General features: G+C 39.8%; 1 protein-coding gene across 1 annotated transcript; it reads right to left on the bottom strand.

The window, feature by feature from the left end:
* Positions 1-11,593: 11,593 nt before the first annotated feature.
* LOC142379427 (platelet-derived growth factor subunit A-like) lies at positions 11,594-27,501 on the bottom strand. Its single transcript, XM_075464586.1, has 6 exons — positions 26,764-27,501; positions 26,355-26,451; positions 21,014-21,121; positions 20,666-20,859; positions 13,454-13,580; positions 11,594-12,798 (listed from the first exon to the last, which is right to left on the bottom strand). The coding sequence occupies exons 1-6, from the start codon at positions 26,824-26,826 to the stop codon at positions 12,788-12,790; spliced, it is 600 nt and encodes a 199-aa protein (XP_075320701.1). The 5' UTR covers positions 26,827-27,501; the 3' UTR covers positions 11,594-12,787.
* Between the last annotated feature and the right edge of the window lie 29 nt (positions 27,502-27,530).

Here is a 27,530-nt window from a genome sequence, read left to right as displayed (position 1 = left end):
TTTCAGAACTCTGTTCCACAGAAAAATGCAATGAATTTGCTTGTTTTTTCAATGAAAAAATCAAATATATGAGGCTAAATATCAACATGAATCAGCAAAATAATGAAATGACGCAATCCTTAAAACCACATAGGAATCAATCAACTATGATGTCAGAATTCAATACAGTTGACCAAAAAACCATAGTAGAAACAGTCCAGCATCTTAAACCATCGACATCCTGTCTTGACACAATGCCATCTGACTTCTTTAAAACTATTGTAAGCTCTGTCCAAACAGATTTGCAGCAAATAATAAACTGCTCACTTCAATCAGGCACGTTTCCTAAACCCTTAAAAGTAGCTGCCATCAAGCCACTCCTAAAAAAGAGAACATTGGATGCTTCCATTTTAACCAACTACAGACCCATCTCAAATCTTCCTTTTATAGCCAAGATTGTTGAAAAAGTGGTTTTTAATCAACTCAGTAACTTCTTGAACTCCAGTGGACTCCTTGACGAATTTCAATCAGGCTTCCGACCTCACCACAGTACAGAAACAGCTCTTATTAGAGTGTTAAATGACATAAGGTTGAACACTGACTAAGGCAAGGTGTCAGTTCTGGTCCTGTTGGATCTCAGTGCTGCATTTGACACTGTGGATCACAGTATACTGCTGAACAGTTTGGAAACCTGGGCAGGACTCAGCGGCACAGTCCTAGAATGGTTCAGGTCCTACTTGGAGGAGCGGAGTTATTTTGTGACTATTGGAAGTAATCAATCTGATTGAGTGGCTATGACATGTGGAGTTCCTCAGGGGTCAGTTCTTGGACCCCTTCTGTTCACCCTATAAATGCTGCCTCTGGGTCAAATTCTGAAGAACTCTAAAGTCAACTACCACAGCTATGCAGATGAAACACAGATATATCTCGCACTGTCTCCAGATGACTGCAGTCCTATAGAGTCATTGTGCGACTGCTTAGAGGAAGTAAAAAAGTGGATGAACCAAAATTTCCTTCAGTTAAATCAAGAAAAAACTGAGGTCATTGTGTTTGGCAAGAAAGAGAAGAGATTTGCTGTCAGTAAACACCTTGAGTCACTGTCTCTAGAAATTAAAGACCAAGTCCGGAACCTCGGCGTGCTGAAAGACTCAGACCTGACCATCAACTATCATATCAAATCAGTCACCAAATCAGCCTTTTATCAACTTAAGAACATATCCAGAATGAAGGGTTTCATGTCCCAAACAGATCAGGAGAAACTGATTCATGCTTTCATCTCCAACAGACTTGACTACTGTAACGGTCTTCTGACTGGACTCCCCCAAAAGAGTCTCAAACAGCTGCAGCTCATTCAGAACGCTGCAGCCCGAGTTTTAACCAGAACAAAGAGATCAGATCACATCACCCCAGTTCTCAAGTCTTTACATTGGCTCCCGGTCAGATACAGAATAGATTTTAAAGTTCTGCTACTCGTCTACAAATCACGGAATGGTTTAGGTACAGAATACATGAATGACATGCTAGTAGAGTATGAACCCAGCAGAGCTCTGAGATCTGCTGACTCAGGTCAGATAGTGGAGCCCAGAGTTCAAACTAGACACGGTGAAGCAGCTTTTAGCTGTTATGCTGCACACAACTGGAACAAACTACCAGCAGAACTGAAATCAGCCACAACTGTAAGCACTTTTAAATCCAGGTTAAAAACATTTCTCTTTCAGTGTGCTTATGGTTGAGTTTATATTTTTCTTTTTCCCCTCTTCTTTGATTGCTTTTAACTGTGTTTTAATTTTTATTCTATTTTTTTTCTCTTTAAATTGCTTGTTTTTATGCTGCTTTATGCTGTTCTTTGAAATGCCTCGTCTTTATGTAAAGCACATTGAGTTGCCTGTGGTATGAAATGCGCTATATAAATAAAGATGCCTTGCCTTGGCTTACTCTGAGATTGTATGTTGACATATCTGTATTGGTGCCACATTTAAGCTTCACTCTTCAGAAAATGTATTTAGTTATTCTTGTTCCCATTATTCCTCTACAATTTAAATGATTTAAATGGACAGACCAAATGCTGCTAATTATAGCACTCAGGGAAAATTTACTTTGTGATGGCAGAAAGATGAGCTAGCAAGCTAAATTCATAGATTTGTTTCCATGCAAATCTCTGAATGTACTTCAGACTTTAACATGCTCACGATAAGCAAGTAACACTGAATGATGGCAGAGAATGACTGAGCAGCATGTATGTAAGACAGTATGAGACAAAAGTGAAAACAAAGTTGTTATATATTGGTCTTAAACATAATAATTGAAATTGCCCCCCTTGCCTCCTTAAGAGGATTTTGCATCTTGATAAAGCAACACTTGAGAGTTATTTATGCTCTGATGTGGAAACACTCATATGAAGCACACCTATAGGGGCGGTGCCTTAAAGAACGCTGATATGAGTTGGATTTAAGGTTATGAAAGGATAACCTATTTGATCATTTTGATTGGAAGACTTGTTGGTTTCCCAACTGTGACCAAGTTGCAATGCCCTAAACCTAATCAAACAGCAACCAGAACCGAAGGAAAAGAGTAAATAGAAAAACAAAAAAAAGAAATGTAAAAACAAAGTCAGCAATGTGGTCTTAAACTTGAGATTTTTTTTCGGTATGATGCTTCATTAATAAGGATAATATGGATGACACAAAATGCATGAAGATTTGAATATGAAGATGGTGCAAAGTATGAAATTAAGGGATTATCAGAGGGATAAGTTATCCTCCAAAGCTATGACGAAAGTCAATCCGGAAAAATATTAAAGCTGACTGAAATTCCTCCAACAGTTATTACAATATTTCAGCTCAAACTGAAGAGTTGATCAGTAAGTATTGCCATCCAACACCACACATACCACTAGCATCACTCACAGCAACAGAAAACTCTTAAGTAGTGGCAGTGCATCAAAGAAATTACATTTAAAGTCATTTTCCTCAAGAAACCATAACTAATATTTCTTGAGAGCAGCATGGGTAAACTACTACCATTTTGGACATTTTTTAAATCAACTGCCAACTCTGTGTCTCCAACTCCCTATAATTTTCAAGATTATCATCTTTTTAGGCTCAGTGACTTCATTCCGGCACTAAAACTCCAGCTAATCCTCTTGTTACAGCAGCAAACGGGTTTCCAAAGTCTCTCTATTTGTTGCATGAAAGAGAATCTACTTTAAATTCAATCAATCAAGAGAAGATGGCACATTTTTCTTTTCTTTTTTTAAGATGTGCCACCTTTCTGGCATAACCTCATTGTTAAAATTGGGCGTTTTGTGTTGTATTCTCAAATTAGAATAGCAGAAAATGTTGCATTCTCAAAGAATCTTTATTAATTTAGTCATTGGTGTGTAAGAGGTCCCTTTTCTGTGTTATGCAGAAGTACAAAAACATTTCATGGAGTATTCACTGAACAACAAAACAGCAAAGCATGCAAACTATATGCATAAATCTGCAATATACCACACGGCGGGCGGGGGGTAGAGAATAAAGGGGTCATGTATTTACAGGATATTTCATCAACAAAATACAAATACTGCAAAGGATCTAAATATTATCTTTCATCCTGATGCCCTTGCTCGCCTCTGATATCAGAATGGCTCTTAATGGCTTTGTGGTAAATGAGAACACAATCACAGAGGGATTAAAGAGAGAGAACATGCTCGACATAAAAATAACTACAACAGACCGACTTTGATTACAGGCTTGACATCAGGCTTAATCTCCATACAACCGCACTCCTGCAAAATGGGTTAGAGCAGAGTCCGAGCGCTGGAAGACTTGTTGGGACAGTGGAAGTGGAGATATTTAATGCTGTGGGAGTCAGTGTTGTGCAACAGTACTGGCTTACATGAAATCAGCTGCGTTTGACATATGGGTAATGAGCATGCACACATCAACACCTTCATAACTTAACAGATCAACTCCTTTTTTTTTCCAGTAAATCCATCAAGAAACACGTAACCTCTCCCAAACTCACTCCCCCTCTCCCTCAGTTTTTATTTCCCTGTTCAGCCACATGGCAGCTTTCCTCTTTGTGTCACTCAGTTGCAGCAGCAAGCCTTTTGCTCGGCCTGACCAAAGACAATGCCAGAGCTGCAGGGGATGGAGACGACGATGAGGGGAGACGAGAGGGGGGCTTATTTTGCCGAGTGATTTGGAGTGGTTGGCAGCAGGACAGCTTTTTTGTAGTGTTTGTATGTGTGTGAAAGAGGCTTATGTCCTTAAAAAGCTGCACTGAAGTCAAACTGTGAGCTGCAGAAAAAAGGAGGCGTGTGGTTAAGAGGTGAATCGGGAGAATTTCTTGATAGTGATCAGGCAGCTGTTTTCCTGGAGGCTGCAGCGTAACAAAGACCTGCAGCCGCCAGTGCTTGCTTCATGATTCATGTGGGGACAAACCCAAGGTCAAAATAGTTTAATTTCTAAAGCATTAGCAAATGTTTGATTAAGATTAAGATTATTAAGAGATAAGATTATAAGATTATTTACAGTGTTAAAGAGGCACACATATTGTTGAATAACACCAGAAATTTCAAGTAATAATATGTGACCAATCAATTTACTTCACTCTATCTTTGTCATCTGTGTCGTGTTGTTGTGCCACTTGCATCTCTCACCACAGCCAAAGTCAGGGTTAGCTTTCCCATAGTTACAGAGCAGATTATCATTAAACACACTGACACCCTGTACCTGAAACCAATCTCCTTGTTGTCATACCAAAGGTGTTATCAGTGCACATTCTTTTCATACATATAGACTGACTGCATACGTAAAAATTGAATCACTGCAGGAGTTTGCTTAAGGTAAGGTTAATTATTCAGGAAACAGATATTTGCAGTGTAAATCAAATAGTGATGAATATCACTTCAAACCAGTATCACAACTAACTGGTGTGTTAGGTGTTCAAATGAATTAAATCCAACGTCGAATAAAAAAACAACACGACACATGAGAATGCAGGGTCTTAAAAAATAAAGCCAAAATGCAGAAGCAGTTTGCAGAAAAAGTAAGTACATTGTACTGCTTCTGTAAGATTAGGAGGATGAATAGCAGCCAAGTGCTGTTGATCAAATGGAGTTAATCAATAATCAACCTGTATGAAACCAGAGGTGATGTCAGTTTGCTGGTCTGGAACATTCAGATATGTTAACAAAGTACCAAGGAGTAAAGACATCACCAATGATTGTAGAGAAGCAGAAGTTGCTGCCCAGTAGTCTGGGAGGGTTATAAGACCATTTACAAATAATTTGAAGTGAATCATTTGACAGTAAGAATGATTTTTTTTACTAGTGAAAAACGTTCAAGACACTTGACAATTTTTCCAGGAGAGGATATTTTATAAAGTTCACCAAAAGGTCAGACCTTACGATGAAATAAAAAAAAAGCTATAGCTACATCCCAGGCTCCACAGACCTTAGATATTTAACGTTACATGTAAAAGTTAATGACAGCACAATTAAAAAAAAGACTGAACAAGAATGGCTTGTTTGGAAGTTTCAAGAAGAAGCCTCTTCTCTCTAAAAAGAACATGGCAGCACAGTTTAAGCTTGCAATACGGCATCTGAACAAACCACAAGACTTCTAGAACTATGTCCTTTGGACTGACAAGAACAAAGTGGAGATGTTTGGTCATAATGCACAGCAGCACGTTTGATGACAACTGAACACAGCATATCAGCACAAACACCTCATACCAGCAGTGAGCTGTGGTGGAGGGTTGATGGTTTGGGCTCGTTTTTGCAGTCGCAGAAGAACCTGGACAACATTTAGTTTGGCCTTGTGTCACATGTGAGGCCTACTGTCTGACAGCCAAAACTTGGCTGAATTTGGGTCATTCAACAGAACAATAATCCCAAGTACCTCAAGCATATCTAAAACAGAATGTCTGAAAAAGAAAAGAATCAAAGTGCTGCAGTGAAACAGTGAAAGTCCAGAAACTGGTTGAAATGTTGCAGCATCTTAAGAGAGCTATGCATACACAAACACAAATCCTCATAACCTCAATTACCAAAGCAATGTTGCAGAGAAGAGTGGGCCAAAATTCTTCCACATCAATGTGAGACACTTTTAACGTTATATATAAAAGTATTTCTTCAAGTTATTGCTGCTAACGGTGGTTCTAGAAGCAACTGAATGGTGGCGTGTACTTACTTTTTCACACACTGTCTCTGCATTTTGACTCAGTGTTTGTTAAATTAATTTTGACATAGTGTAATGTGTATATTACATATTACATATGTGTTTTTGTTCATCTGAAATGAAATTGACCTAATGTGAAGACCTACCCTGATTCATTAAAACCTTAAAACAGAAAGAGGGTGTACTTTCTTGTTCCCATGACCGTAACCCTGGACAGTTGCTTTGTGTTGGGCAGTGTCCAAGTGACATGACAAGAATCGGGATCTATGAATCCTTAAAAGTGCTAAGCTCCAAAAACGTATAGTTTTGTAATCTCACCATTTGCAAAATCTAAAAGTAACCATGTATCTTATTTCTAATCTTAACCGTGAATGTTTAACACCGAACAATTAGCATTCGCAAGTCAGACCGAAGTAAAAAGTGAAAGGACTGTGTGAAAGATTGTGCAGAATGTGCTTTAACACACGGCGTCTTGCATGGAAGGAGACATAAGCTTCATCACTGTAACTCAGTGGGGTTACATGGCACTGAAAGGATCAGATAATTGGCTAAATTACAATAAGACTGAGTTATTAAGTGCATGTAGAAACCTGATTCTGCCAAGAAATTGGGTCGAATCGAGTTACTCGAGAAAGGATTGAGACCCCGAGATAACTCGGTTGAAAGTCAAAATAAATGTGCTTGTAGACGGTGAAGCACGTGGTGAATTAGACTTTACGTTCTGGGGATGCTCGAGATTTTTTCCCGGGGTCGGGAACCGGAAGTCGGAAGAGACGATATTACTGTTGTTGTCGCCGGAAAGAAACAAACAACACGATGGAGAATGCTCCGTTGTGCATCGCGTTTGTGCAACAAGCAGCTCATCACGAACGAAATGTAGAGGGACGTAGCTTCATCTTGCTCTTTGTTCGCCGTTTTCTCGAATGCCTGAGTTTGTTGTTGAAGGGGTCAACAGGAAGTGGCTCTATTAGCAATAGTTGAAATGGGTACAGCGCCACCTATCATATCGGAGTATGACATGCTTTGTGAATCTGATCTGATTCATTCACCGTCATATATCCAAGGATAATTACCCTTGCTCAACTCACTATTATTGTAATTTAGCCAATTATCTGATCCTTTCAGTGTCATGTAACCCCACTGAGTGAAGAAAATGTAATCATTGTAAAATTTCAGAGCTTTTATTGTGAAACTGCGACATTTTGCGCTTCGAAACAAAGTAGCTTTTACTCATTCTATCTTGTTAGTTTGTTCAATGTGAGGTTGTGAATCTGTATCTGTATTATTATGGTTTATTTTTAACATGAAAGCCTTCGAGGAGGAAAACAGAAAAAAAAATCTGATACATACAGAGGGGAAATGGATTTAACCAACATGTGGAACTGGATTTGTTACACTGCATTAAAACACGAGAAAGACAAACTAACTGTCAACCCCTGTTGCCTACATCAGAAACAGAACGCTTAAACTTGAGGGGTGGCCATAACAACGGTTACTGAGGTGACTATAAGCCTTCATTATAAACATGTGGAGTAAAGATGGATATTTGAAAATGTCCGTACATAATCGGGTAGCAGGTAAAAGCAAACAGTAACCCGAGAGCTGTTTTTCCTGCCTGCTCACATCACTGTTCATTGGAAATAAAACCTTCCCACAGAATCCAGCACTTAAAACATCAGTCTTGACCACACAGCAGTAAAACTTAATCCTACTGTATGATGCCAAACCTCAGCTTCAGTTCTCCAATTCTCCATCCCTGCAGTATCCAGTGGTGGGAACGAGTCTGATGCAGGGAGGTAGACCTGTTTATCTGGAAAAGCAGCTCTGTGTGACACATGGAAGGGAAAGCGGGAGATCAGAGATTTAAAAAAAAAAGAAAAAAAAAAGAAAAAGGAGATCATTTTTGGATTCAGTTTGACTTCACTGAGACAGAAGGTCATTCATTGACCAATAGCAATAATTTGACATTTTAACCACAAAGCTTACTTTTATATTACCCTTATATTAACATAAAGCTAGCAAAGTTAACTTGGCTTAACATAAAGACTGGAAAGAAGGGGCCAACAGTTTGCTCAGCTCTGTCCAAAAAAACAAAATTTAATTAAATTGAAAAAAAAAAAAATTATGCTGGCATTCCAACTTCATCTTCAACTTTAACTTTATTTATATAGCACCTTTAAACACAAGTGTCACCCCAAGTGGTTTACAAGGTAAAAAGAAAATCTAAGAAAACTCAGGATCATTCATGACAGGAATTAAAATCCACAATGAAAGCAAGAGGTAAAAAGATAAATGGAAAAATAAATGAATGAATTAGTGGATAAACGGTGTAAGTGTATAAAAAAAAAACACAAAGGTATATGAAAACAAATAGATCACAGGCACATTAAAACATACAATTAAGAATAGTTTCTTTCAAAGAGATACGTTCAACCTGTACCAGTACCTCTTAAGCTCACTCACAGCACAGATTGCACCAGACATACACCAAACTTTCTATTTGATCTAGTCTTATAGAAAAGGATGGATCACAAACCAGAGGACTCTGAACATGAAATCTGCAGTATTGTCTTGCCACCCATCAGAGTTTTAGTATTTTAGTCAGATGTCTTGCTCATGTGTGCAACACCTTTTACGGGACTGATCAGCCAAAAATTCAAGAAAATAATATTTCCATGTGTACAGTATACAAATCAGATTGAAAACAAGCCACGATGGTTTCTTGAGTAAAGTTATTTCAAAGCACCAGCTGTTGGGACGAGACTCAAACTTGAATGTTTCTCTTGACTGTTGTGTGTGTTTCTCCATCCTCCAGCCTTCGTCCTGCAGACTTTCTGGCCTCTTAAATGTGACGTAACAGTTGTTTCATGACATGTGACGATTCTGTGCTCCACTATGTAGATATTTTCGCGTCGGGTAGCACAAAGAAACACTGCAAAAATAATTGCTATGGACATGAATCAACGAACAGTTTTTATGACTGTTTCACATTTTGCTGGGAGCATGGGTTGTCCTGTTCCATGCAAGTCCCTATATAAAGATAACATGCATATGTTAACATGCATTCTTTAAAATGTCAGACTACTCCTTCAGACTGATTAACGGAAGTCTATCCGCTGTGACCAGAGAACAGCAGCAACAAGATCTGGAGGTGTTTGTCCAGAAAAACCTCCTGACCCTGAATCAGATATACTTTTACTTCTTAATGGCTGAGTGTAGAAATACAGGGGTTTAGTAATCTGATCTGAAATCTGTCTTCGAAGGGGCGAGTTGGACTTCCATCAGCTTATATCAGGTTGTACTTGAACTGCAGTGTGTTCAGCATTTTAGCTTGCCTGTTGTTAATCTGCTTAACTGAGCTTTAGAGAGATGGAGTTTCTCTCTCTGTTTCACACAGCGCACACACACTCAAACCCGTTCTTTATCCTGTGTCACACACAAAGACACACTCATGTTTTCTACTCACTCATATGCACACAAGCACACTCGCTGTATTCCATCCTGTCTGTTTTCATTCCCCCCTCTCACCTTTCAGACCTCGTTACACAGTCTTATCCCCATCTGTCTCCTCTCTCTGTGTTGCCGCCCTCACAAACGACTGTTTTTTAGTGCTTTATATGCACATGATACTGTCTGTTTCATGCATTTATTTGTTGGTTATTTAGCTGGATCCTGGAAACGCAACAGATGAAAAGACAGAATGGAATCCAAAATCCAAAGCTTTTTTTCCCCCCTTTAAACACTAATCTCTTTGTGCAGCTTACATAGAGCCACTAAATTATGAAATGTATGTATATATGCCAGCTATCCACTCTGGCTACACTGTTGGCCAATGTCTACACATGGTTTACACCAGCTCTTCCAAGAGTAATATGCCAGCAAAGTAAGTTATGCCTCAAACTTGCATGAAGTCACTTGACTGTCTGCTTTTCTGCCACCGCAACCATCAAGCATTTGTTTTGTCCTCTGTTTAAAGTAGGTGTAGTCAGCCATTGAAGCATGTCATAACAACTGTTTAATGTCTGAAACATAAAGAGCTGTTTGAGGTTGTAGTGAGCTGCGTGGAACCACAAATAATAGTCCAAACAGCATGTTTGCAGGATGCCAGCAGGCACTGGAACGACCTCACACTAGGTCCGACTCTGTGCCTCAGGCTTGGACCAAGGAAGCGAGATTTTCACAGCCTTCAGCACAAACTCTACAATCTTCTCTTTATTTTTGCCGTTAGGTGCTTTTCCAAAACCAGTTTAGTTGTGCCATAACACTTATGCAACTGCAGACTGACAAAAAGCCTTTATGGTTCGGATGTTACCAAGCTTTCACCAAAGTTTAAGTTAGATCATTTTCTCGAATTCAAATTATGATGATGCCTGTTTCATTCGCTTAATAAGGCCATAGGATAGGGTTGAATGAAAGAAAATAGCACATGAATAGTGAGTTGAGGCTACCACAAAGTGGGCACGGACTAAACGTTTCATATACTAAGGAAAGTCATGGATCATGGAGAGATGTTTGAGTGACAGATCCTCATTAAAACACGCAAGCATAGTATAATAGTGCTAATAATCCTTGCATAAAATACAGCAAGGCTGGTGGTTAATGAATCACAATTGTGCAAATTCACGAGTGTAAATGATTAAGGGATGCCTCAATATAATACGTTTAGTTGCTGGCACTAATTCCACTGGAATTTCACCAACCTTGATACCACATTTGATTCAGAAAAATAAATGTATCAGTCAAACTAGTACAATGTTACATTTGAGTTTGGCATCTAAAGGAGCTTCAAGTTTGAAAAGGAGTTTTCAAACTTGCTTGAACATGCTTTCATCTTTGTCACATAAAGTCAGCGTGGCTTCCCAAATCTATGAATGAATGAATGAATGAAAAACAATCAATCCCATTTGGCCTTCATGGCTTAAGAGAAAAGCAAGCAGCAGCACAGATATACAAGAAGGTCACTGAAACCTTATTTCACTGTCATCTTAGTCTTTGCAGGGGAAAAGCGCCAGTAAATTTTAAGATGATTGTTATTGATCCCTCAAATACAAAATCTCAGAAATCGCTGCGAAGTTTGCATGCATCAGACCTTTTGCAGAAACTCTTTGGTAGTTGATTCACTGCATTATTTAGACTGATGCAGAAAGGTTAGAAAGGGTATATTTGTAACAGTCCTGTCGTTGGTCACTCCAGTTTAGTAAAGTTGATGCTGTTGTATTCATTCTAGCTGTTGCCATGATGATCTTTGTTTTGCCTCTCTTTTGGTCAGAAAACACAAAAATCCACACCATAAATCACTGGGTTTCTGAAGAATTTTCTGAAGCATCACAGAAGCTACTCTTCATTGAGTCAAAAAAAATCAAAAGCCTTTTTCTAGAATGGGGCGCCCCACCTTTAAAAGAGGTTTGAAATAGTTTGTGTCTGGTTGTCATAAGTTTACCCACAGCAGCAGTTTACTTTGATGACTCTGGTACCACAAGCTTCACGTGTTTTTTAATCACCCAAAACCAGTGACATCCTCCGATGACAAAAGATTTCACTTTGAACATACCTACTGCGTGTGTCTACACCCGGTTCCAGAGGAATTATGTCAATGAAACACGCAGGAAATCGCAATGTTTTCATTTGGAGTAACCTTCTCTTCCACTTTGTTCAATGCTGGTGAGTCAGGGGATGAAGTCACCACTGAAAACATTTATCTTTACAATTATAATTTCCTCAACTTGAATTTGAAATAACAGCAGAAACTAAACAACAGAACAAAAAAGTCACTTGCGAGCTATTGGTTATCCAGCCTTTCAACCCATAAATTTCTCTGCCCTCTCCTTTAGCAAGGTGTTGTGTCTGTGTTAAAAATCAAGGAGCGTTCCAGTTTCAGTATTATCTAATATCAGACACAGAATACCTTTCAGTTCCCATTCATATTCATTTCAAAGTACCCAAGTCCCTCTTAAGGCATTTTTGTGACAAATCTGTTAGTTAAGGACTGTTTTCTGATCACCACAACTTTGTTTGATATAAATATTTTATTAGTGTGTGTACCATGCCAGAAGGATTTTTTCCCCTCTATTCTTTACGCAGATAACATACCAGAAGTAGAAACAGACAGCGATAGAAAATGCAAGGTTATAAAAATAAGAAGATATACATGCATGTGTGTGAGTGTGTGTGAGGAAGAGCAAATCTTGGAGTACAAAACAATAATCCCAGTCAATGTTTCGAAAACGGATTCCAACCAGTACATAATCCGAGTCTCTGAGCGGTTTATATGTGGGTGAAGGAGCAGGGTGGAGATAATAAGTTCCTTGATATCACAGAACCCATGTCATATCTACCAATATGGTGTATTTTTATCCTCTAAATCCTTCTTCCCTCCATCAAAGAGTTGTCTGCCTGTTTGGGATCCACATCTGAGTCTGTAAGTTTGATGCTTTGCTTTTTCAGCAAACACTTCAATGTACACTAGAGATCCGCATGAGTCCATTATTATCCGTCAAGCCTCCCGCAAATCCTCTGGCAACAGGTGCTCCATAAAACCTGTCCCTTAATAGCAGCTAGTGAAGAAGTTATGGGCAGTTCCTTTTTTGTTTCAGGTCGTTGTCTTCTTTCTTTCCTCCACTCTTTCATCTGTTTGTCCCTTTTCACCTGATGCCTGTTCAAAGAAAAGCTCGAGTGAATATGTGGACTCAGCAGAAAAAAGAAAACTTTGTAAAACCTTTTTGAACAAATCACAATTCATTTTTCCTTTGGTAGTCTAGTGAGTGAGAAAAAGATATTTTTTTCAGAGAAATAGTTCAGTTGTGGTCACAGAAATGCCATGCATTATAATGTGTAAGTTTAGGTTTATTATAAGAGGGTTACTGTGAACTTTATGTAAAACATTTGCTTCTGTGCAATGAAGATTAAATCTGAGAGAGGCTTGGTTATTCAACTCAGCTGATGTAAGTGTGGCTTGCAGAAGTAGAAGGCAAGTTAGTTCAGAGGTAGTCACGCTGCTGCTGCAGAAAAAAAAACCTTGTGTGGTTTAGGAACAAATGGTTAGCATATTATGTAATGTGGGTGTTGAAAAAAAGGGGAAGTTTAGGAGTGTGTTTTTATGTGTGGGCCACATGTATGTGTGTTGAGTGGAAATATTGGCCCGTGGGGGAAAAGGCAGAGTGGAAAAATACTGTAAATATCTCAGATCTGTTATCTGTTGTGTTGGTGTGAGAAGACAAATTCAAACAGGAGAGACCTTCAGATGTGAACTCAACCACTGCATAAATGTACACACACACACACACACACACACAGAGCTGTATGCTCACCATTGTCTGTGTCTGAGTTTGGGCTGACTTGACGTTTGTTGGTGCACATGCACTCTAAGTGATCCTCCAGCCTCACCTGCACCTCCCTCAGTTTGGGCCGTCTCCGCACGTACTCCACTTTTGCCACCTGACAGAGACAGACATGAAAGATTCGGGTGAGGAAATCTTTTTCAGAACCAAAAAAAATACCAGGACAGGATGAAAGGTGTCTTTACCTGCTCTGAGATTCCAGTCAAATGGCCTGAGAGAGATTTTTCACACCAAAAGTTGCAGTTTAAATAGTATTTTGAATGCCCATTTATATTGCCTCAAATGCAGCACCTTCAGTGGAAATGAATGTGTGTTCCTGGTTGTTGTGTTCCCATCAATGAGGATCTGAGCCTCTGTCCTGATGATGAGTATGTACAGAATTTTCTCTGCTGCTTGCACCTGCTGTTTATTGGCTACAGGGGTGTGAACATCTAAGCAACACAAACCAGCAGTATTCCAACTGATATACTGTGCCAAGCATAATAGTTAGTCCTCAGTCTTTATTTTCGTAATGTCAAAGGTGAAAACATACTCTTTGAAAATGCAAATAAATATGGAGGCCAAGCCACTGAAACTTCAAAACTCACGACAGTTTTATTTCATCAATCTTATCAGAGTATGGACAATGCCTGAAAAATAGATGTTGCTGCAAAGAGGCTTCAAATTCTAAAACTTAACACACACCTTCATAAGATCTAAGCAGTCGTTGTGAGCATGCATGATTAGTTTCTCAAGATCTGGCCTCAAATACGAAATATGTTCAGCATCATCCCCTTTTGTCATTGAGTTACTACATTGATAAATGGCCAGAAGGACAGCACAACTTTTTCATTGCTGCCTGGACAAGTAGAAAAGTACTTTGCTTACATTTGTCATGGTTGCAAAAAGACAGAGAATTTTAAGAGTCATGACCAACTCCATCATCAATGTAGAGGGCATTTGTGCACCAGCAAACAGAAAGCTCGAGAGATGCAGCAACAGATATTAGACTACAACAGTTCAAGATACTGAGATGCTGTACAAGCAAGTAAGTGACTCCATAATTTGCATGTGTGTGTGCTTTCAGAATAAAGCACATTTCATAAAGATATGGATCTAATACTACTTCAGGCTTAATTGTCTCTTTGAATCCTATCTGTCTGTGTACATAATGTGTAACAACATTTCAAGTAAAATGAGGCAGTGGCAGAGCATCTGCTGCAGACAGCGCTTCTCCTGAGCTTGTCCACAAGTTTGGATGAATGAACTGTATTCACCCTGACAAAAGACTTGATTTTGCTTCCATCCAATGATGCATTTTTTGTCTTGTGTCAGCACACGCCACACTTGTCGTTGAATGTCTGAGTATAGCTGCTAAAACAGTCCTTGCTCTGAAGCACGTTCCCACGTGCACAAACTGAGCATACACCAAACCAGTGAGATAAAACGTGCAAGCACACCTCTTGCTTCACACTCACAATCGGAGCCAATTTAGTTGAGCTCCAGGTGTGATTGCACAAGCATTTGTTCCAAGTCTGAACAAACTCAGAAACAGCCAGGCAGAGATGGGAAAGAAAGAAAGAAGGGAAAAAAAGGCATGAGGGAAGAGGTTCAGCTAAGGTAAGAAGTTCTACTGCTAAAGCATTCATCACCTGAGGATTTGGCTTTCATGACATGATGGCATACGCTGAGCCGTGATTACCTGCAGTGGACTGTTTAAGTACACCATGTAAACAAGTATGAAGCTGCCCCTACATGGCCGCATTTAAATGTAGAGGTGCAGTAAGCCATCCAAGTCTTTACATCGAGTGCTAAATAATGTTAGTCCATTCAAATGACAAGTACAGCAGATAAAGCCATGCAAAGAAGTGCATAAGTGAAAGTAAATGTGTGTTAATCTTAGAGGTGTTGGGAAAGAAAGTGTTCTCAGTAGAAGTGTCTTCAAAAGACTCTTGAAGGTAGAGAGGGTCGCCCCTGTCGCATCTCACACATCGCAAAAGTACTTGTCTTAACATACCCTGAACGACCAGACAGCTGGAGCCTATGATAGATCTATCAGTAGTGACATGTACTGTGTGTGTGTTGTTATTCAGAGGTATGAAAACTAACAGCATAGTGTCCATTAAAGGGGAGCAGACACAACGATGCGTTTTCCTGACTGTAAGTTGCAAATTAGTGAAATACATGTACACACACAGGACTTAAAATGGAGCCTGGGCATCACACCTTGCAGTTCACCCCTTTAACGCTTAAACAGTTAAACAAATTCACATTTACCCAATGTGTTAGCGCTTGGTGGTGGGAGCCCTGAAATTTGGAATTGTAGCCACAATCAGTCCCAAAAGATAACCTAGATCATTCAGGTGATTTCATTGGCTGGTACCTTTGCTGCCAGTTATAAACGCTGAACTGTACTCTACTCTCCACCACCAGCTATGCAAAAAAAGTAAAGCGCCAGACCCAGAATTCAGTTCAGCACCACAAAAAGTCACCCCATTTAAAGCCAATGAGAAGAGAGACTGTTGATGACTCACATTCATAAGTGTGAATCCTACCTTACAAAAACTGTGGCTGTTTTTTAAAGAGTTAAAGGCAGGGTAGGGGATCTTTTTCTGGAACATTTTTTTACATATTGCTTGAAATACTCTTCACACCCCCATTGCAACCAATTAATTAAAAGTTTTGACACAAATATGAAAAGTTTTAGTGGCCTCTAGAACGTACAATCTAGGAAAAACAGTATCCAATCATACTGAACGGACCGTTCACAATGATTGGATTCTGATGCCGTCTATCAAACTGCAATCTGCTCCTCCCTCCCCCTCCTCCCCCCTCCTTCCCCCTGTGCGCGTACCCTGCTCCGTGAACGAAGCTTGGCAGGAAGCTAAACTAGAGCCAGCTTGGCTAGCACCACAGAATCTGTGCTAGCACCTAGCATTATTAAACGTATAGTTAGCATAAACTAAATACTAAATACTATACGGCAACGATCGATGCTTGCTGTCAGAACAGCGCTCGTGCACCTTCGTGCTCGTGCGCGTTCATGTACTCTAGAGGCGTGCCTTCGGGGGGAAAGTGAAGAAAAGGGTTGGGACTTTTTACCTGTGTATTTTCAAAATGCAGCTTCGCTGGACTCAAAATCCAGGATCTCCTACCCTACCTTTAAGCTTTTTAAAATATTACAGCTACATCAAGTTAAATGGCTAGACTTCCAAGATATATGTAGCTTCGGTGTCACTAACACAGTTGAGGCACCTTTGAGCTTTAAGGAGTCCAGTCCTTAAAGCTCAAAGGTGCCTGATCTACAGGATGCTTGAAAGTTCCTCTATTATTGTATGAATATGACCTACAAAAATCACCAGATTTTCACACAGTTCAGAAAAGTAGAACATGGAAATCCAAAGTAGCAAATGAGAAATGGTTTTGTTCTTTATCTAATGTGTAAAGTGATCTAATGTAAAATATCTGAGTGGCAAAAGTATGTGAACCTCATTAATAAACTGTTATCTGAAGGTGAAATGAGAGTTTTCAGTCAAGGCTGTGACAGTCAGACCTGAGTGGGTGCTCTGTTTTATTCAAAAGAAACATGTCACGGTATGAACCAATGAGATTTCTGAACATGTCAGAGATAATAAGTAAAATGCTTATCAGGCGGGAAAAGGTCCCAAAACCATCTTAGAAAAGATTGGGCTCCACCTAACCACAATCAGACTGATTTTATGCAAATTGGGAAAAACACCCTTGTTACTTTTCCCAGAAGTAGCATTGTCAAAGCATAAATCTCTGGACCAGCTGTACAAAGTCAGAAGGAAGCGTTGTGCATGGAGGCAGAAAAGCCACACTGACTATGACGAAAGCTACAGTAGCTTCTCCAGATGAGCTATTCCTTTTCTTTTTCTGGCTAACTTGTGTTTGCTGGACAACAGCTCCCACCCACTCCAGCTGAACTGGAGCACACAAAAAGAAGATGCGAGACTGTTGTGTTTTCTTCAGACAGAAATTGTCTCTTTATAAACTAGCATTGATCACATTTCTATTTGACCTGATCTATACTGAGTTAAATGAGACTTCTTGTTGGGAAATCAGAGGAAGTGCTCCCTTCACACAAAAACTCGATTGACTGTTCAGAGACAGAAGAATGTCAGCGTAAATGCCAACTTTGTCCTTGTTTTGTACTTACATTTGGCTCTACATGCTCACCGTCTGTTCGTTTAATTTAGTTTTTATCATAAGAAAATTCATATCACCAAGGCGAGGTTCCTTTTAGCTCGAACATTTCTGCTGCTGGCTTCTGTGCTGTGTAAGATGCGCTGAGGTGGAATTCTGTGGTAGGAAATAGTAGGAATTGCTGTGGACATTGAAATTGCCGGTCTCTATGGTGATATAATGATTTTTCTGTTTGTTGCACGAACAGTTGATGAGTTAGTTTCAGCACCCGTCAGAGCTCGAAGCAGAACCAGAATCCTGGAGTTACTGTTGTACTGCCCAGCAAAGACTGCATACTTTTGCTTTGATATTTAAGCATCTGCACGACCCTGAGACTCTTGAACTTTAACCCCTGAGGCATTTACTTGCTCCAAACTGAGAGACAATGTATCATTCTCCTCCGAAGTACAACAGTCTTGAAGTTAGAGTTATAGACTCAGATCTCACCTGTGACATAAACCAGATATCATTTATAACGGTGAAAAAAAGATAACATTAGCACTGGTATCCACTGCTAACGTTATCTTTTTTTTCTTTCTCTCCTTTTCTCACATGCGGCCACAGCACCTAAACCTCACTCTTGCCATTTTCCCTCTGGCTGCATGTGAGTGCAGTTGCCGTCGTGACCGTTTACCCTCTTACGCTGAATCTCAGCACATGTGAGTGACTTTATTTTTGATTTCCTCTGTAAGCAGAGTCCTTTCATCTAAGATTGGGTTTCAGCAGGGCAAAGCACATAAAATCAAACTCTCCCTTTCCTCTTCCTTTTTTTTTCACTTTCTCCCTCTTGACCTCTGGCAACACTCTTAATACTTATTTCATTTTTAAGTATTTCACTCCACATATCAACTTCTGTTGTAAATATGTAATGGTCACAGCTAGCATGACAATAGATGGTACTGTGTAATAAACCAACTTGGAAGTCATCACTGGAAATTGTTTGGAAAGAAAGGGCACTTTTAAACTACTTGGCACGTGATCCATTTGTCTATCACATGCTAGCTTCAGCCAGTCTGTGAGTAAAAATCAGTCACACTCATGTCATCTTTTACAATGTTCAAATATGCATGTCAGATCCTCTTGCTGTTTGCAGAACACACACACACACACACACACACACACACACACACACTTGGGTCATCTCCCAGTTGGCAGTCTGTGGCTGTGAGCCAGTTGGGGTTTACTGAGTCTTATTTTCAGCTCTGGATGATCAAAAGGAAGCTATTATGTTATGTTATGCCAGAATCCCACACTCCAACACACACACTCACACAGTAGTTAAGCTGGGGGGGAATAATTGTTTTTGGCAGATTTCAGGTGTATTCCTTCAGTAAGCAGCTGTGTGCCCTCTGTGGTTTTATGGGTGTGTCTGGAGTTTGTGTCACTTAACAACAAATAGCAGAAGATTTTTTTCATAATGTTTGTTAGAACAATAACCTGTGTTTATATGATGGATTTGTGCCAACATTGTGTTTGTTTGTGTTTTGATCACACACTTTTAATACTGGGAGTGTAACACAAAGCTACTGTTTATGCCTCTAACATGTAGATTCAGCTTGAAATGGTCTATGATTTAGTTAAAAACAATCAAAAACAACTGACAAAAGCCTACACAGTAACAGTATACAGTAATGGTCAAAAGTTTGGGCACAGCTACAAAAATCATTAGATGAGTCCAAACTTGTTTTTTGACTGGCACTGTCCTTTATTGGGAAGTTTATTCCAAATGAGAATAAGACAAAAGGTGTCATAAAAAGAAAATCAAAACCAGACGCGTATCTGGTCAGAAAAGAAAAAGAGATATTGCAGGTGTTTATATTTATGTTGATGACTCTGTCTGCTCCTTTTTCAGCGTATGAACTGGCCAGAAGTGATCAGAAGTGGTGAGGTAGCAGTATATCTCTTAAATGGAGGGAAAACATCTGCTTGCAGGAGGAGGCGTCATTAAAACAGCTATAATCTGTCAAAGCAATCAAGGTTTAGTGTGTCATTAATAGCTGACAAGATAAATGTGCCACAGAGATCATAAATCACCAGCAATAATTTGCTGATTAATTTACAGTCTGGAATGAAAAATATTTAATAGGGTCAATTACTTTATTCATCAGTTTAACACTACATTGTTGCTGGGCAACAACAACAACCTTGTTATGTTTATACTAAATTGCCTTGGCTTAGATTTATCAGATTTGAATTAATGGCTGAACTAACAATTCCAGTTTACAACACTTATTTAGATTTTCTTGGATACTGTTCTAAATCTAAATATGATGGTTACCCTGATATTGTGTTTTTTTCTGTCATGAACTTTTGAATTAGTACTCACATTGGTGGACGTATGTGATCAGAACCATTTGTTTGTCTGTTGAATTTTGCGACACAAGATCTGAATCACTCTTTAAGTGTGGCAAGATATTATCTTGGTCTTAATGCGCTCTCTGACTTTCCTTTCAGTTTTTTAACTTGATTTATTGAAACTTCAAGACACTGAAACCACTCAAAAGAAAGATCCATCCATCTTCTATACCCGCATAATCCAACTCAGGGACGCGGGGGGCTGGAGCCTATCCCAGCTGTCATTGGGCGAGAGGCCAGGGTACACTCTGGACAGGTCACCAGTCCATCAGGGCCGCACAGAGACAAACCACCGTGCCCACTGACACTCCTAGGGTCAATTTAGAGTCATCAATTAACCTAACATGCATCTTTTTTTGGGCAGTGGGAGGGAGCCAGAGTACCCAGAGATACAAAACTCCACAGAAAGGCCCCAGCTGGGATTCGAAATGGGGAACCCTCTTGCTGTGAGACGACAGCGCTAACCACCACACCACCGCGCAGCCCCTCCTGACAGCAGTTTTCTGTCATTTTACACAAATGAAAGCCCCCAATTCAAACACAAAGAGGAGCACATTGTATCCAACACTTTGGAAAACTCATTGAGATAAAACCCGATGCAGAAGTACAGGTCACTCTTTCAGATACAAGACGACCTTCTACCTTGACAGTGCGGTGGTGTTTGCGGGCTGCCTGGCACCTCATGTTGCTCGTGTTGCAGCAGCCAGTGCAACGTTTCACCTCGACGCAGGGAGGCCAGATGATGAAGTTGGCCGAAGTGGGATCCACCTGGCTCCTGGGGATTTCATAAATTGTTGTGCGCACTTTGCACACTGCTGGAAAGGCCTCTTCCACTACTGCAGGTGAACAAAGAGGTCAAAAGCTTTTCATCAAACTTGCAGTAAAAAAAGAACGTTTTGCCCAAAATACAAGATTTAGCATATTTTATGGTAGAAGCAATGGCAATATTTATATATTTAGTACATTCAGCTGTCCGTATATGTGTCTCACCAATGCTCCTCCTTTGTCTTGCGTGTGGGTGGGCTTTCTTTTGATCGGAGTAGCTGTGAGAGAAGTCCTTGTGGTAGCTCCGTTTGTTCTCCGTGATCACCTCGTTCTCTGGATGGAGACAAAACAACACACGCTTTAACTGTTAACACAAAGGCTTGTGTAAAACACACTCACTTGGAGACCTATCTCATTACTGATAACAAACTTCCACTATGTTTATTTTCTGGGATACATGAATGCTCTTCAACTCCAATTCCAAAGAGTTTGAAATACTTTGTAATAAAGTAAATTAACCAATATTTTATCTACAAGAGTTTAACCCGAGTTTTAAGAGACTAAGAGATCTGAACACATCACACCAGTTTTAAAATCTTTACTCTGGCTTTCAGTCAGTCACAGAATAGATTTTAAAAGCCTGCTGATGGTTTACAAATCCCAGAACGGTTTAGGCCCAAAATACAGAGCTCTTAGATCCAAGGACTCAGGTCAGCTGGTCCAGTCCAGAGTCCAGACTAAACATGGAGAAGCAGCATTTAGCTGTTATGCTGCAAACAAGTGGAACAAACTGCCAGTGGAGATTAAACTTTCACCAAATGTAGACATTTTTAAATCCAGGTTAAAAGCATTTCTTTTCTCATGTGTCTATGCATGAAATCTGCACGATATCTTTAAACCTATCTAGACTGTTGCTTGTTTTTAAATTCATTTAAATCATTTTATTTGTTTCTCTTTATGTTCTTTTATGTATTTTTAATGCTTCTTCCACTCCCTGCTGCAATGCTTTTATTTTATTTAAAGCACTTTGAATTGTTTGTACATGAAATGTGCTATATAAATAAATTTGATTTTTGATTTGATTTGATACAATAGAACAGAGGGAAAAAAATATTTTGATATCTAATGGAAGATATTAGCTCATCTTGAATTTGATTGCAGCAGTACATCTAAGAAAGGTGTGGACATGGTCATGTTTACCACTGTTTAGCATTTCTTCTTCTTTTAAGAACAGTCCATAAATGTCTGACAACTGAGGGATCCAATTGCTGGACTTTTTGGAGAGGACTGTTGTCCTATTTGTGTCAGGATTCCAGCTGATCAACAGTCCTGGGTAATCTTTGTTGTATTTTATGTTTCATTATGTTTGGTCTGCAGGCAGGCCAGTCCATCAGCGGGCCTGTTCTACTACGAAGCCATGCTGTTGTAATAGATGGAGCATGCCCTTTAGTATTGCCATGCTGAAATATGCAGGGCCACACCTGTAAAAAGTCGTCATCTAAGTGGAAGCATATGTTGCTCTAAAACCTGATGGATGAACGCACCTTCACACCATAAGAGATTCAGGCTTTTGAACTGAGTGCTGATAACAAGCTTGATGGTCCCTCTCCTCTTTTGTTTCTTTACATTTGACAATTCACACAGCGTCTGAACGTTTTGGAATTGGGGTTATATCATTTTTTTCAACAAATTTAACATCATGTCCTAAAAGAGGTAGATTAGAATTCATCTTTTGTGAACCAAGAAAATTCAGATTTTCCCACATTTCATTGATATCTGACCATTACATGCAAAAATGTTATTGGCAAAATTGTTGTTCCAGCCTAAAGAAGAAAATCATCCTTACTTCTCCTCTCTGCACCATGAGTTAGCTGTCATGATAAACTATAGTCTGATTGATGGACAATGAATGAAAATGTTTGATAAAAATGTTAAAAAAAAACTTGGATGCTCACATCCAGCAGCAAGCTATGTATTACAAACATCTTAATCAAGTGTCTTCTGATCAGAGACTAAGTTTAACATGGTTATTCTAACTTAGTTATGATGTTTATATGTGTCAACAGGTTACTGAGTTCTCTGCGCATGAATGCTCGCTGAGAGAAACACAGTCAGTGAGTGTATAAGCTTGATAAATCAAATTCACATAAATGCACAAACACACACACGACATCAAGAGCTTACTCTGAGGTCACTCATGGGTTGTCAGCTGAGAAAAGGCTGTTGTGTGGAGTCAGTGTTTTAAACATTAAGTCATTAAAGCAATACACTCAGTGAACATCTGCCAGCGAGCTGGAATGTCGAATCATTTTTTGATATCATGTAGTTTTGATGTGAGTTTTTGCTTATGTAGGTAGCTGGATGTTGTCGGCCTTAATAACTTGACTCGGCCACTGAATATTGATTCTATATCGACTATTTAAACCAGAGAAATGTGAATCTGAGGTCAGTTTATCTCTGAATCTAGCTGGTCATCAGACCAGACTGTTTAATGAGTTTAGGATGTGAGCCTTCAGTAAGACTCACTCAGAGAAACTCATGTCTGTGTGAAAGCAGGCTGACAGAGAAAGAATGAAGCTTCCTCGTCCTGAAAAAAATGCAAATATTGAAGCAGCAATTATTGGAATGTTTCACTGATTTATATATTTGCACAATCATATATTCTGGTGAGATCTACCTAAAATAAAATGGGCTGGTACAAGCAACAGTATTCAGATTGTTTTCAAACCTTCACAGGAGTTGGCCCTGAAAGTAAAAAAGTGCTTTACGAAGAAAAAAAAAGAAACCTGGAAACACTTTCATGGGCTTCTGCAAAGATTCTCATGTATTTTCAATTTAAACTTTCATTTTGTCAACAATTTATCCACTTATTCAAAATGATGGGAATTGTGACACATGAATATCAACATGTGTAAGCTATAACCATTTAGATTTTTATCCCTTACTAACAATTCATATTCATGTAGACCAAACCATGTACATGATTCTAAATGTAACCATGCATTTTTAATGCCTCACCCAAACCATTCGCAGGTGAGAGCGCAGTAGAAAAGTCACTAATTGTGAGGGAGAGGAAAGTAGAAAAATATAGTGACTGATGAAAATATTGCGCAGGAATCTCAAACAAGCATTTTCTTGCACGAAAATGTTCAAAATTAAAATGTTGAGCACCCCCTGCCATCCCTTCCAACCTCCTTATAAGCCTTCAGGACTATTCATCATGGATCATCATGGCTGAACAGGTATGGAAAAATAGTTCATCAAGGTGCTGACATATCACAACTGTAGGTGTATCTGTGTAGGGAACAGTGTAGGAAAAACATGGTAATTGTGTGAATTTTGTTATTTGTTTATTGGAAAACGGTAACACTTTGTGCTGTGGACCAACATAGCTGTTTCACGTTATGTGATGAGATCGGGATGTTGGACCAGTTGAGTCAAACCAACGTCTTTGACAATACTCGATCTGTGCCAGATTTCCACGATCATTTAGTTATCAGTAAATCAAACATATAAAAACAGAAAAACAATCTTGATTGATGTTTATCTTTAATCTTTAAGTGATGATTTACCACTGTGCATGTCAGCATTTGACTGGCAACCGCACTGTGTCGATCATGTTTTTAAACAGAGCTCTGTTTTTGAGTTGTGTGTGGTGCATGTGAGCGTGTTTCAGTTGATTCAAGCCGCAAGAAATCCAGAGATATGCTCAAAGCCAATACATTCTGAGTGTGTTGAGAGGAAGCATTTTCGGGTGTCAGTGTCTGAAGAACACACAAAGGTTCCTTGCAATAAGTGTGAATTATGTCAACACAATTTCCCTTTGATTCCAATTACAAACCCCCACTTGTCTTTTCATGACTGTGCATGTATGTGTGTGTACAAGCACTCGCTCACATGCCTGCTTGAATACACAATGTGGTGGTGAAACACAACAAAGTTCACCTCCGACATCTCCCTCTCCATCTGTGCGTCTGTCTCTCGCGCCCTGACATGTAGGAATTTGAGCATGAATTATACATAGCAACACAGCAGCCTTCCAGCGAGCACTCCTCTCAAACCAATAATGGGCAGCATGACAACAGTATAATGAAGTGAGCTACTTGACCCCCACCGAGCCGGGGAGTCGTCGCACTCGACATTTGCATCTCAATGATGCCAGGATTAATGGTGGCACCGCTTTGCTCTGCTCTGCAGACGTGAAAAAAAATGAATCGGCTGCATCTCACAGGCAACGAGAGGATCAGAGCAGCAACACGTTTGTATGGCTGGAATTTGGAGTCAGACAGAAGTGTACATGCCTGTTTTATGCCACGATTATTCCTCCTGTCTCACTTCGCAATTTCAATCAACTCAGATTTATTACCCGGATCATGAGGACTGGCACCAGTGTTTATTGATGGTGATTACAAGAGTCTATTAGAGTTGCAGACAATTTCCCATATAATTTAACAGTGCACACAGAAGCCCTGTGCTTATTGTGCTTCCAGTTACAGCTCAAACTTTATGGCCAACACAAAGGGAAACAGAGATGTCACAGTTTTTTAAGAGAAAAAAAATGTTGCTCTCCCAGCAACATCTGGAGAGGCATCCAATTAACGAGATGACACAGTATCCTTTTGCCCCGCACTGAACCAGATGCAACTAATGCCTCAAGTCAGAGTCTTTCAAGGAGAAAACATGGATGACACAGAGCCTTGAACAGCCATGCCTCCACTGGCTGATGTTTGCCAACTAGTAGCTCTTTAAATTTTCCTTTCGAATTTCTGTCAATGAAATGTTCAAATAAGTTGCTCCTTTCAGTTACTCCACATTACAGAAGCTAGAAATCAGTGTTTAAGTCATGTCCCCCTTAAGCATTTCAGATCATTTGTCTGATTAACATTTACTGATTTCCAACTAAATGAATTGGTTTATTTGCATGACCACATGTAAAACATATCTCACTCCTCCAAACAGTTCATTCAAAGTGTTAGGATTTAAAAAGAAAAGGAAATAATCATGTTTCACTCGTCCTGGCTCAGCAAGACTGTCTACTTCTCACTCTTAAAATTCCTAAACAAATTCTAATGCTTACTTCTTTAGTCCACAGAGGTCTTGCCCTAAGTTGTATCTCTGACCTTGTGTCCCTTTCTGCTCCCTGAGACCCTCGGGTGGTGCTCCTCTTATTGTTCCAAGTTTTAGACTTAGACACATGGTGAGGGAGGCTTCACATTTAGTGCTCCTAGATTTTGGAATAACTTGCCTGAGGACATCAGGGGTTCATTCTCAGCTTCATGTTTCATGAATTTCTCAAAACTAACCTTTAGAGATTCCGTGCAGTTTTTATCTTATGGGAGTTTATTCATTTCTTTTTGTACATGTTCTTTTTTGTTGTTTTTCTTGTAAAAAATAACTTTGAGTTGACCGTTGGAGTACATTCAAAGTTACAGCTGCACGTTAATGTGGTCGTATAAAAAAGTTATTTAAACAGATTCATTTTATACCGTGAATACGTTTTTTTCTTCCTCTTTGGGGCCATTAATCTGGTTTGCAGGAATGGAAGATGTATAATATAGTGCTTTACCTACGGAGTCTATCTCTAGTAGCCGCTGGAGGTCGCTGATGCTGCGGATCTCGCTGCGGGAAAGCCGCTCCAGCAGCTCCCGAGGGAGAGGAGACTCCTGTGAGAGGAAAGTTGGTCGGTTTTACTGGAAGTAGAACTACAAAGCTACGTTCACTGATGCGCACAAGATGTAAAAAAAAAAATATCTTGCAAAGACTATTTACCCTAAAAAAAGCTTTTACGCTTGGCAATTATCACACGAATACTGTGCGCATTGTAAAAGCTTGGCGCGTAATTACGCAGAGTGAATTTGTTACAACAAAGCCTTCAAGTTAAGGCTCTGTTCTAAGATAATTGGTGGTGACATAAATCTAAATGTAACAGTGGGCAGGAGAAAGGATCAATCACAGAATATTTTCATGAAACTCACCTCAGCAGCGGTGCGTAATAGGCAGAGGTAGCCGGCAAGGAGGTGGTAGACCGCGGCTTTCATCTCCTCTCAGATCCGCTGCATAGGCTCCAGAAGGGGGTGAAGGTCCACAGGAGGAGCCGGGCTGTCGCTCCCTGTTCTCGAGAGCCTTGAACCATCCCTCGGGAGGACAGGTCACCTCCACAACTTCAGTGAATGCACTTATAAAACGTCAGATGATATTTTAAATCCTGAATTAACGTAAAGTAGATAGGCAAACGTGATCGTCTCGTCGCATCCAGTGTAAATCACTGCGGGTGACAAAGGGCGGATTTTCCTAAATTATGAGTGACCATTAACCCCTTCAATCAGAGGTGGATGAAAATACAAACCTCAGGGTTTCGGGGCCATTTGTCCACTAGTAGTTTAAAGCATGACACACGTACAGCATTGTCTAGTCGTTCAGTTTTTCCTGAGAGAACAGGTGCTGATGAAAGTACAGCGACGTCTTTTTACATCCACACATCCAGTGATATCCACTAATTTGTCCTCAGTATGATCCAGTGAGCGTCTTGGTATTTAGTGTGGGCTAACCACTGACATCTGTTGGACTATTTAAAGTGAATCACCCCAAGTTGAGCACTTTTCTTGCAAGAGGAGGAAACAACGAGCCTGTACGAGCAAACTACAAGCAAAAATCTCCTCTCTGCTGTACGGAGGAGCGTGACGTCGGCTCCCAGCGGTCCTGTGATCTCTAGGGTGAATGAAGTCGGGATGCTTTCAGTCAG

This window comes from Odontesthes bonariensis, chromosome 4 (assembly GCF_027942865.1).
Source record: "Odontesthes bonariensis isolate fOdoBon6 chromosome 4, fOdoBon6.hap1, whole genome shotgun sequence".
Lineage (NCBI taxonomy): Eukaryota > Metazoa > Chordata > Actinopteri > Atheriniformes > Atherinopsidae > Odontesthes > Odontesthes bonariensis.
Note: the sequence above shows the minus strand (reverse complement) of the source record. Positions and strands in the feature narration are given on the sequence as shown.